Below are 12,500 nucleotides of genomic sequence, written 5' to 3'. Positions count from 1 at the left end.
ATGGCCATGCAGGCTTTGCCCTCCCCGGGCCACCAGGGGGCGCCACGGCCACCTACCAGTAGAATACAAACTTTTATCAAAATACAGTACAGCGATTCTCAAAACACACCCACACACCTCACTGATCACATATGCTACGACCTCTAATAACTTGCCTACGGCGCTCCTTAGGAGCCCTTATAACCGGTTATAGGGTAATGTGGCTATAACCTCTGAAGAGTACTATTGCTTGTTTCCCCCCCTCCCCCAGGTGTTTTATTACTCAAAGAAATAATATATTTATAATCCAATAAATTAGTCATGCACTAACTAAATGGATATTATTGATGATCGATGGATATGTAGGATATCGATAGTTGGACCCCCCCCCCCCCAAAAAAAATAATAAATGTAATCACGTATTTCCATTTCAGTTACTAAACTCATGACTTCAGTAATCAATCATCACATTAAAAAACAGCAGAGTCACAGAAAACGATTTAATAAATCACCGTGATTGATCCTTTTTTTGGGGGGCGCCACCCTTCCTGATTGGTGGCCACACCGTGTAAGTACGCCGCTGTGGAGATGAATGCTTTGTCCTTTTTTCTACAACAGACTGGATGCGGAGGATTTAAATAACTAATATCGGAATAATATCATGGTTGAATTCAGTCAGAAAAAAAAAAACTTATTGATTGTTGACCTCGTAAGGTATCTCTGAGATTGTCCTTTCAGAATGACGTCCCTGATAACACTATTCACAATGACAGCTCACACACACACACAACTTTTAACGTAGACAAATTTATTCCAAAGAAAATCCTCTGGTTAGACCCCAGCCCCTTCCTCTTGACTATTGACTAGTTAAGTTAGTTGGGGAATGTGGACTAGTTAAGTTGTGTGTGTTGTGGACAGGGCTTATTGCACTCACAGTGACTCCTTCAGTCTCCCGGTGATCAATAACGCTGGTTCAGTTCAAACACAGTCTCCCGGTGATCAATAACGCTGGTTCAGTTCAAACACAGTCTCCCGGTGATCAATAACTCTGGTTCAGTCTCCTGGTGATCAATAACTCTGGTTCAGTTCAAACACAGTCTCCTGGTGATCAATAACTCTGGTTCAGTTCAAACACAGTCTCCCGGTGATCAATAACTCTGGTTCAGTTCAAACACAGTCTCCCGGTGATCAATAACTCTGGTTCAGTTCAAACACAGTCTCCCGGTGATCAATAACTCTGGTTCAGTCTCCTGGTGATCAATAACTCTGGTTCAGTTCAAACACAGTCTCCCGGTGATCAATAACTCTGGTTCAGTTCAAACACAGTCTCCCGGTGATCAATAACTCTGGTTCAGTTCAAACACAGTCTCCTGGTGATCAATAACGCTGGTTCAGTTCAAACACAGTCTCCCGGTGATCAATAACTCTGGTTCAGTCTCCCGGTGATCAATAACTCTGGTTCAGTCTCCCGGTGATCAATAACTCTGGTTCAGTTCAAACACAGTCTCCCGGTTATCAATAACGCTGGTTCAGTCTCCCGGTGATCAATAACTCTGGTTCAGTTCAAACACAGTCTCCTGGTGATCAATAACTCTGGTTCAGTTCAAACACAGTCTCCCGGTTATCAATAACGCTGGTTCAGTCTCCCGGTGATCAATAACTCTGGTTCAGTTCAAACACAGTCTCCCGGTGATCAATAACTCTGGTTCAGTCTCCCGGTGATCAATAACGCTGGTTCAGTCTCCTGGTGATCAATAACTCTGGTTCAGTTCAAACACAGTCTCCCGGTTATCAATAACGCTGGTTCAGTCTCCCGGTGATCAATAACTCTGGTTCAGTTCAAACACAGTCTCCTGGTGATCAATAACTCTGGTTCAGTTCAAACACAGTCTCCCGGTTATCAATAACGCTGGTTCAGTCTCCCGGTTATCAATAACGCTGGTTCAGTCTCCCGGTGATCAATAACTCTGGTTCAGTTCAAACACAGTCTCCCGGTGATCAATAACTCTGGTTCAGTCTCCCGGTGATCAATAACGCTGGTTCAGTCTCCCGGTGATCAATAACTCTGGTTCAGTCTCCCGGTGATCAATAACTCTGGTTCAGTTCAAACACACTCTCCTGGTGATCAATAACTCTGGTTCAGTTCAAACACAGTCTCCCGGTGATCAATAACTCTGGTTCAGTTCAAACACAGTCTCCCGGTGATCAATAACTCTGGTTCAGTTCAAACACAGTCTCCTGGTTATCAATAACTCTGGTTCAGTCTCCCGGTGATCAATAACTCTGGTTCAGTTCAAACACAGTCTCCTGGTTATCAATAACGCTGGTTCAGTTCAAACACAGTCTCCCGGTTATCAATAACGCTGGTTCAGTCTCCCGGTGATCAATAACTCTGGTTCAGTTCAAACACAGTCTCCCGGTGATCAATAACGCTGGTTCAGTTCAAACACAGTCTCCCGGTTATCAATAACGCTGGTTCAGTCTCCCGGTGATCAATAACTCTGGTTCAGTTCAAACACAGTCTCCCGGTGATCAATAACGCTGGTTCAGTTCAAACACAGTCTCCCGGTGATCAATAACTCTGGTTCAGTTCAAACACAGTCTCCTGGTGATCAATAACTCTGGTTCAGTTCAAACACAGTCTCCCGGTGATCAATAACGCTGGTTCAGTTCAAACACAGTCTCCCGGTGATCAATAACGCTGGTTCAGTTCAAACACAGTCTCCCGGTTATCAATAACTCTGGTTCAGTCTCCCGGTGATCAATAACTCTGGTTCAGTTCAAACACAGTCTCCCGGTTATCAATAACTCTGGTTCAGTTCAAACACAGTCTCCTGGTGATCAATAACTCTGGTTCAGTTCAAACACAGTCTCCCGGTGATCAATAACTCTGGTTCAGTCTCCCGGTGATCAATAACGCTGGTTCAGTCACCCGGTGATCAATAACGCTGGTTCAGTTCAAACACAGTCTCTCAAACAAAGACCGATAGGCTACAAACTTGTATGAAGTGAAAAGTGTTCCTTTTTGTTTATATTAAACTGATCAGAGACTATAAATGTTCACGATAACGTTTTTCTCCTCAACATTTTTTCCTGTTTCAGTGCAAGTCAGATATTTTCCCATGATGCCTTTGGCTTTGTTGCGGCAGCAAACCTTTGACCTTTGCCAAACCCTGAGGATCAAAAAAACGACCCGAGCAACGACCTACACAACACCCAGCATCCATTACCCTAACATTACCCTCTCTAAACCATCTCTCAATACTCCCCCCTCTACGACTTCTACCACCATTACCCTAACTCACATTATCATTGCCCTAACATTACCCTAACTCACATCAACCATTACCCTAACTCACATCATCATTGCCCTAACATTACCCTAACTCACATCAACCATTACCCTAACATTACCCTAACATTACCCTAACTCACATCAACATCATCATTACCCTAACAGTGTGTGTCTTCCGAGAGAGAGAGTAATGTTTTCTAGGCGGGAACAATGTGAGTCTGTGTGTGTCTGAGATATATAGAGAGAGATACAGAGAGAGAGACAGTGAGAGAGAGACAGATATAGAGAGTAATATTTTCTAGGCGGGAACAGTGTGAGTGTGAGAGACAGTGAGAGAGACAGTGAGAGAGACAGTGAGAGAGAGACAGATATAGAGAGTAATGTTTTCTAGGCGGGAACAATGTGAGTCTGTGTGTCTGAGATATATAGAGAGAGATACAGAGAGAGAGACAGTGAGAGAGACAGTGAGAGAGACAGTGAGAGAGAGAGAGAGAGAGAGAGATATATAGAGAGTAATATTTTCTAGGCAGGAACAGTGTGAGTGTGAGAGACAGAGAGAGAGACAGTGAGAGAGATACAGAGAGAGAGAGAGAGACAGTGAGAGAGAGAGAGAGATATAGAGAGTAATATTTTCTAGGCGGGAACAGAGAGTGTGAGAGACAGAGAGAGAGACAGTGAGAGAGATACAGAGAGAGAGAGAGAGACAGTGAGAGAGAGAGAGAGATATAGAGAGTAATATTTTCTAGGCGGGAACAGACTGAGTGTGAGAGACAGAGAGAGAGACAGTGAGAGAGATACAGAGAGAGAGAGACAGTGAGAGAGAGAGAGAGATATAGAGAGTAATATTTTCTAGGCAGGAACAGAGTGAGTGTGAGAGACAGAGAGAGAGACAGAGAGAGAGAGAGAGACAGATATAGAGAGAGAGACAGATATAGAGAGAGTAATATTTTCTAGGCAGGAACAGTGTAAGTGTGAGCGACAGAGAGAGAGAGAGAGAGACAGTGAGAGAGACAGTGAGAGAGAGACAGTGAGAGAGAGACAGATATAGAGAGTAATATTTTCTAGGCGGGAACAGAGTGAGTGTGAGAGAGAGAGAGACAGTGAGAGAGACAGTGAGAGAGATACAGAGAGAGACAGTGAGAGAGAGACAGATATAGAGAGTAATATTTTCTAGGCGGGAACAGAGTGAGTGTGAGAGAGAGAGAGACAGTGAGAGAGACAGTGAGAGAGATACAGAGAGAGACAGTGAGAGAGAGAGAGATATAGAGAGTAATATTTTCTAGGCGGGAACAGAGTGAGTGTGAGAGAGAGAGATACAGTGAGAGAGACAGTGAGAGAGAGAGATATAGAGAGTAATGTTTTCTAGGCGGGAACAGAGTGAGTCTGTGTGTCTGAGATATATAGAGAGAGATACAGAGAGAGAGACAGAGAGAGAGAGACAGATATAGAGAGTAATATTTTCTAGGCGGGAACAGAGTGAGTGTGAGAGAGAGAGAGACAGTGAGAGAGACAGTGAGAGAGATACAGAGAGAGACAGTGAGAGAGAGACAGATATAGAGAGTAATATTTTCTAGGCGGGAACAGAGTGAGTGTGAGAGAGAGAGAGACAGTGAGAGAGACAGTGAGAGAGATACAGAGAGAGACAGTGAGAGAGAGAGAGATATAGAGAGTAATATTTTCTAGGCGGGAACAGAGTGAGTCTGTGATTATGATTTGAGGAAGTCGGATCCTCGTCTCCGTGTGATGGGTGAAAATATGATCACATGATGAGAGAACGTGTGCAGCCTAGTCTCAATTTAACCTTATCCTCCGTACGTACTGGAGGCTGCTCTTCCCTCTTTAATCATGCCGGTTAGGCTACTCTGGTTTAACAGCAGGGTAGCAGCTTGCAGGGTAGAGGCAGGGTAGAAGATGGCAGGGTAGCAGCTGGCAGGGTAGTGGATGGCAGGGTAGAAGAAGGCAGGGTAGGAGATGGCAGAGTAGCAGCTGGCAGGGTAGCAGATGGCAGAGTAGCAGCTGGCAGGGTAGCAGATGGCAGAGTAGCAGCTGGCAGGGTAGAAGCTGGCAGAGTAGCAGCTGGCAGGGTAGCAGATGGCAGAGTAGCAGCTGGCAGGGTAGCAGCTGACAGGGTAGAAGCTGGCAGAGTAGCAGCAGGCAGGGTAGCAGCTGGCAGAGTAGCAGCTGGCAGAGTAGCAGCTGGCAGCGTAGCAGCTGGCAGAGTAGCAGCTGGCAGCGTAGCAGCTGGCAGAGTAGCAGCTGGCAGCGTAGCAGCTGGCAGAGTATCAGCTGGCAGGGTAGCAGCTGGCAGCGTAGCAGCTGGGATCCTCTTTTCAGTGACACCCATCAACACTGCTTGGTTCCATATAGAAATGTCTGGGAACACATTTCACTCCACAAATCAACCACTGTTTGAGGAGCACCCAGCCTCTCGCTGCGCGACAGGTGATATTCCACCCAGTACTCTGTATGGGCTCTCCTACCCTGTTCCTGTAGCTACCCAGTGCTCTGTATGCCATGGGCACTCCAACCCTGTTCCTACCCAGTACTCTGTATGCCATGGGCTCTCCCAACCTTGTTCCTGCAGCTACCCAGTTCTCTGTATGCCATGGGCTCTCCTACCCTGTTCCTGCAGCTAACCAGTACTCTGTATGCCATGGGCCCTCCTACCTTGTTCCTTCAGCTACCCAGTACTCTGTATGCCATGGGCACTCCTACCCTGTTCCTGTAGCTACCCAGTACTCTGTATGGGCTCTCCTACCCTGTTCCTGCAGCTACCCAGTACTCTGTATGGGCTCTCCTACCCTGTTACTGTATCTACCCAGTACTCTGTATGGGCTCTCCCAACCTTGTTCCTGCAGCTACCCAGTACTCTGTATGCCATGGGCTCTCCTACCCTGTTCCTGCAGCTAACCAGTACTCTGTATGCCATGGGCCCTCCTACCCTGTTCCTTCAGCTACCCAGTACTCTGTATGCCATGGGCTCTCCTACCCTGTTCCTGTATCTACCCAGTACTCTGTATGTCATGGGCTCTCCTACCTTGTTCCTGCAGCTACCCAGTACTCTGTATGGGCACTCCTACCCTGTTCCTGCACCTACCCAGTACTCTGTATGCCATGTGCTCTACTACCCTGTTCCTGCAGCTACCCAGTACTCTGTATGCCATGGGCTCTCCTACCCTGCAGCTACCCAGTACTCTGTATGGGCTCTCCTACCTTGTTCCTGCAGCTACCCAGTACTCTGTATGCCATGGGCCCTCCTACCTTGTTCCTTCAGCTACCCAGTACTCTGTATGCCATGGGCTCTTCCAACCTTGTTCCTGCAGCTACCCAGTACTCTGTATGCCATGGGCCCTCCTACCCTGTTCATCTACCCAGTACTCTGTATGTCATGGGCTCTCCTACCTTGTTCCTGCAGCTACCCAGTACTCTGTATGCCATGTGCTCTCCTACCCTGTTCCTGCAGCTACCCAGTACTCTGTATGGGCACTCCTACCCTGTTCCTGCAGCTACCCAGTACTCTGTATGCCATGGGCTCTCCTACCCTGCAGCTACCCAGTACTCTGTATGGGCTCTCCTACCTTGTTCCTGCAGCTACCCAGTACTCTGTATGCCATGGGCCCTCCTACCTTGTTCCTGCAGCTACCCAGTACTCTGTATGCCATGGGCCCTCCTACCTTGTTCCTGCAGCTACCCAGTACTCTGTATGCCATGGGCTCTTCCAACCTTGTTCCTGCAGCTACCCAGTACTCTGTATGCCATGGGCCCTCCTACCCTGTTCATCTACCCAGTACTCTGTATGCCATGGGCTCTCCTACCCTGATCCTACATCTACCCAGTACTCTGTATGGGCCCTCCTACCTTGTTCCTGCAGCTACCCAGTACTCTGTATGGGCCCTCCAACCTTGTTCCTGCAGCTACCCAGTACTCTGTATGGGCCCTCCAACCTTGTTCCTGCAGCTACCCAGTACTCTGTATGGGCCCTCCAACCTTGTTCCTGCAGCTACCCAGTACTCTGTATGGGCCCTCCAACCTTGTTCCTGCAGCTACCCAGTACTCTGTATGGGCTCTCCAACCCTGATCCTACATCTACCCAGTACTCTGTATGGGCCCTCCAACCAACGAAACATAGTGGATGAAGCTGGTGACAGCACCTCTCTCTCTCTACATCCTTGAGAAAGGAATGAAGAAGAGAGGAGATGGGAAAAACACAGTGGTGAGATATATTCTCCAGTTATTAAAGGTAATGTGTCAGCCGATTAATTATGAAAGTATAAAAAAAAAAGCCCTTTTTTTTACCAGGCTAATTAAAAATCAATTACAAATTCACAATAATTATAAGTAAGTAATAATTATTGTAAGCCACCTTGCACAATCAATGAAGCAGCAACATGACCTAAGCCTATACATTTAACCAGTCCACCCAGTATGCATAATAATACAGTCCACATTCAAAGGCCGTTACTAGTGTGTGTTTTAATGTAGGAGAATAGGATAGACCAAATTATGTACCAAAGACATCTTAAATCATTAAAGTGCATAATATGCAATAGGCTATGTATTGTATTAGGGAACAATCGTTATTTTAATTCAGATGTTCCGGTCTTGGCCTCGTATATAGTAGGTCTATAATCAGCTCTAATATACTTCTGAGTGTTTCTCAACGAAGCTAGCATGCTAGGTGGCTAACAGCTAGGCTAACCGTTAGCCTAGGCTAACACCTAAATGGTGGCCCCATTGTTCTCAACGAGCTAGCATGCTAGGTGGCTAACAGCTAGGCTAACCGTTAGCCTAGGCTAACACCTAAATGGTGGCCCCATTGTTCTCAACGAGCTAGCATGCTAGGTGGCTAACAGCTAGGCTAACCGTTAGCCTAGGCTAACACCTAAATGGTGGCCCCATTGTTCTCAACGAGCTAGCATGCTAGGTGGCTAACAGCTAGGCTAACCGTTAGCCTAGGCTAACACCTAAATGGTGGCCCCATTGTTCTCAACGAGCTAGGTGGCTAACAGCTAGGCTAACCGTTAGCCTAGGCTAACACCTAAATGGTGGCCCCATTGTTCTCTACGAGTTAGCATGCTAGGTGGCTAACAGCGGTAGCTAGCTCGCTAGCTAGGCTAACCGTACTGCAAACTATACAGTCTACTGCACACTGCCTGGTCTGCAATCCATCACATATACAAGCCCAACTTTAGTTACCGTTACAATAAGTTAGCTAGCTAACTATCCATTTGTACTTTTGCGTCCACAAGGACCATGTTTTCCTCTCCGTTTCAACCTGTTGTCGAACATCTTTCTTCAAATTCATCATCACAGATGAGGTGAGTTTTAAAAGTACGGTACTGTTTTGATGATCAGTTTTTTATGCGATTTTAAATTGCATTTGCATTGACTTCAAAGGTGGTTAGAGGAACAATAGAGCCCTGAGTACCAGGCCCTTAGGACCTGATGGAGGGACCATAGAGCCCTGAGTACCAGGCCATTAGGACCTGATGGAGGAACAATAGAGCCCTGAGTACCAGACCATTAGGACCTGATGGAGGGACCATAGAGCCCTGAGTACCAGGCCATTAGGACCTGATGGAGGGACCATAGAGCCCTGAGTACCAGGCCATTAGGACCTGATGGAGGAACAATAGAGCCCTGAGTACCAGGCCATTAGGACCTGATGGAGGAACAATAGAGCCCTGAGTACCAGGCCATTAGGACCTGACGGTCATTAGCGAGTTGGGTATGTCTAACATGTCCAGAGTACATAAGAGGAGATTTACCATTCAATTTTACTGTGGTCATGACTCATGACTTTTGGTGTGGCGGTAATACAGTCACCACAACAGCCCTATGTGGGAGGGAGAAGGTGTGTTTATGGGAGGAGAAGGTGTGTTTATGGGAGGAGAAGGTGTGTTTATGGGAGGAGAAGGTGTGTTTATGGGAGGAGAAGGTGTGTTTATGGGAGGAGAAGGTGTGTTTATGGGAAGGAGAAGGTGTGTTTATGGGAGGGGAAGGTGTGTTTATGGGGAGGGGAAGGTGTGTTTATGGGAGGGGAAGGTGTGTTTATGGGGAGGGAGAAGGTGTGTTTATGGGAGGGAAGGTGTGTTTATGGGGAGGGAAGGGGAAGGTGTGTTTATGGGGAGGAGAAGGTGTGTTTATGGGGAGGAGAAGGTGTGTTTATGGGAGGAGAAGGTGTGTTTATGGGAGGAGAAGGTGTGTTTATGGGGAGGAGAAGGTGTGTTTATGGGAGGAGAAGGTGTGTTTATGGGAAGGAGAAGGTGTGTTTATGGGAGGAGAAGGTGTGTTTATGGGAGGAGAAGGTGTGTTTATGGGAGGAGAAGGTGTGTTTATGGGAGGAGAAGGTGTGTTTATGGGGAGGAGAAGGTGTGTTTATGGGAGGAGAAGGTGTGTTTATGGGAAGGAGAAGGTGTGTTTATGGGAGGAGAAGGTGTGTTTATGGGAGGAGAAGGTGTGTTTATGGGAAAGAGAAGGTGTGTTTATGGGAAGGAGAAGGTGTGTTTATGGGAGGAGAAGGTGTGTTTATGGGTAGGAGAAGGTGTGTTTATGGGAGGAGAAGGTGTGTTTATGGGAGGAGAAGGTGTGTTTATGGGGAGGGGAAGGTGTGTTTATGGGAGGAGAAGGTGTGTTTATGGGGAGGGGAAAGAGAAGGTGTGTTTATGGGAGGGGAAGGTGTGTTTATGGGGAGGGGAAAGAGAAGGTGTGTTTATGGGAGGAGAAGGTGTGTTTATGGGAGGAGAAGGTGTGTTTATGGGAGGGGAAGGTGTGTTTATGGGAGGAGAAGGTGTGTTTATGGGAGGAGAAGGTGTGTTTATGGGAGGAGAAGGTGTGTTTATGGGAAGGAGAAGGTGTGTTTATGGGAGGGGAAGGTGTGTTTATGGGAGGAGAAGGTGTGTTTATGGGAGGAGAAGGTGTGTTTATGGGAGGGGAAGGTGTGTTTATGGGAAGGAGAAGGTGTGTTTATGGGAGGGGAAGGTGTGTTTATGGGAGGAGAAGGTGTGTTTATGGGAGGAGAAGGTGTGTTTATGGGAGGAGAAGGTGTGTTTATGGGAGGAGAAGGTGTGTTTATGGGAGGAGAAGGTGTGTTTATGGGAAGCAGCAGAACGTGTGTTCAGGAGAAGGAGAATGTCTTAGCTACTGTTGATAGTAACATAATGATTATTGCTCATTCATATCAAATGGGACTGTGTATGTGTGACTCTCTCTCTCTGTGTGTGTATGTGTGACTCTCTCTCTCTGTGTGTGTGTGTGTGTGTGTGTGTGTGTGTGTGTGTGTGTGTGTGTGTGTGTGTGTCAGTGTTCGGTGGGCATGTGTCTGATGGTGTGGAAGATCCAGTCCATCTTCGTGGTCCATCCTCCATGGTGAGCATCGTTCATTTGCTTGGTGAAGTACTCCAAAGCCTCCTGGTGACACAAACAGGTTATAACAGGTTATAACACACAGAGAGACAGCTAATGGGGATCCATAATACATATAAATACATGTCATAACTTCACTACACATTAAGGGCAGGCAAATTCAAATCTGGTCCAGGCCAGGTCCACTGCATTTTTCATTGTTCCCCTCTAATCAGGGCCTGATTTAGACCTGGGACACCAGGTGAGTGATTCCCCTCTAATCAGGGCCTGATTTAGACCTGGGACACCAGGTGGGTGATTCCCCCTCTAATCAGGGACTGATTTAGACCTGGGACACCAGGTGGGTGATTCCCCTCTAAGCAGGGCCTGATTTAGACCCGGGACACCAGGTGGGTGATTCCCCTCTAATCAGGGACTGATTTAGACCCGGGACACCAGGTGGGTGATTCCCCTCTAATCAGGGACTGATTTAGACCCGGGACACCAGGTGGGTGATTCCCCTCTAATCAGGGCCTGATTTAGACCTGGGACACCAGGTGGGTGATTCCCCTCTAATCAGGGCCTGATTTAGACCTGGGACACCAGGTGGGTGATTCCCCTCTAAGCAGGGCCTGATTTAGACCTGGGACACCAGGTGGGTGATTCCCCTCTAATCAGGGACTGATTTAGACCTGGGACACCAGGTGGGTGATTCCCCTCTAATCAGGGCCTGATTTAGACCCGGGACACCAGGTGGGTGATTCCCCTCTAATCAGGGACTGATTTAGACCCGGGACACCAGGTGGGTGATTCCCCTCTAATCAGGGCCTGATTTAGACCCGGGACACCAGGTGGGTGATTCCCCTCTAATCAGGGCCTGATTTAGACCCGGGACACCAGGTGGGTGATTCCCCTCTAATCAGGGCCTGATTTAGACCCGGGACACCAGGTGGGTGATTCCCCTCTAATCAGGGACTGATTTAGACCCGGGACACCAGGTGGGTGATTCCCCTCTAATCAGGGCCTGATTTAGACCCGGGACACCAGGTGGGTGATTCCCCTCTAATCAGGGACTGATTTAGACCTGGGGACACCAGGTGGGTGATTCCCCTCTAATCAGGGTCTGATTTAGACCTGGGGACACCAGGTGGGTGATTCCCCTCTAATCAGGGCCTGATTTAGACCCGGGACACCAGGTGGGTGATTCCCCTCTAATCAGGGACTGATTTAGACCTGGGACACCAGGTGTGTGCAATTCATTATCAGGCAGAACAGAAAACCATGCAGAAGTATGGGAAGTCCAGGCGTGCATTTGAATACCCCTGGTACAGGGTCATCCTCAGGTAGGGTTCAGGGGTTAGGGGTCAAGGGTTAGGGGGTCTGTATTACCTGTTGGCTCTTCTCCAGAGCGAGGGTCTTCCTCAGGTAAGCAATGTCATCGAAGGACTGTAGTTCAGGCATGCCACATCCCAGCAGCAGGGAGAACAGGTTGATGAACAGAGAGGCATGCTGCCGGATGGATAGGTACGCCTTGTAACACATCTCCTGGAACCTGCGGGGAAAAGTGGGTTAACTTTTTAAGGTATAGGGGACAGTATTTCCATTTTCGGATGAAAAGCGTGCCCAGAGTAAACTGCCTAATACTCGGGCCCAGAGTCAAATATTTGCATATTATTAGTAGATTTGGATAGAAAACACTCTGGAGTTTCTAAACCTGTTTGAATGATGTCTGTGAGTATAACAGAACTCATATGACAGGCAAAAACCTGAGAAAAATCCAACCAGGAAGTGGGAAATCTGAGAATTGTAGTTCTTCTTTTGAATCCCTATCGAAACTACAGTGTCTGTGGGGTCACGTTGCACTTCCTAAGGCTTCCATTGG

General features: G+C 47.5%; 1 protein-coding gene, 1 long non-coding RNA gene and 1 pseudogene across 2 annotated transcripts; 1 reads left to right on the top strand and 2 right to left on the bottom strand.

Annotated features, from left to right (window-relative positions):
- Positions 1 to 5,076: 5,076 nt before the first annotated feature.
- On the bottom strand, positions 5,077 to 7,401 carry LOC106597203 (keratin-associated protein 12-1-like). Its single transcript, XM_045701750.1, has 2 exons — positions 7,391 to 7,401; positions 5,077 to 5,545 (listed from the first exon to the last, which is right to left on the bottom strand). Exons 1-2 carry the CDS (start codon positions 7,399 to 7,401, stop codon positions 5,077 to 5,079), a joined length of 480 nt encoding a protein of 159 aa, XP_045557706.1.
- Positions 7,402 to 7,871: 470 nt separating this feature from the next.
- LOC123728635 (uncharacterized) lies at positions 7,872 to 8,366 on the top strand. Its single transcript, XR_006760270.1, has 3 exons — positions 7,872 to 7,952; positions 8,035 to 8,272; positions 8,347 to 8,366. It is a non-coding gene; the product is annotated as an uncharacterized lncRNA (long non-coding RNA).
- Positions 8,367 to 10,321: 1,955 nt separating this feature from the next.
- LOC106594877 (phosphatidylinositol 4,5-bisphosphate 3-kinase catalytic subunit alpha isoform-like) overlaps positions 10,322 to 12,500 on the bottom strand; it is a 121,947-nt pseudogene continuing 119,768 nt past the window's right edge.

This window comes from Salmo salar, chromosome ssa18, assembly GCF_905237065.1.
Source record: "Salmo salar chromosome ssa18, Ssal_v3.1, whole genome shotgun sequence".
In the NCBI taxonomy this organism is placed as follows: Eukaryota; Metazoa; Chordata; class Actinopteri; order Salmoniformes; family Salmonidae; genus Salmo; species Salmo salar.
This window is presented reverse-complemented; position numbering and strand designations above follow the sequence as displayed.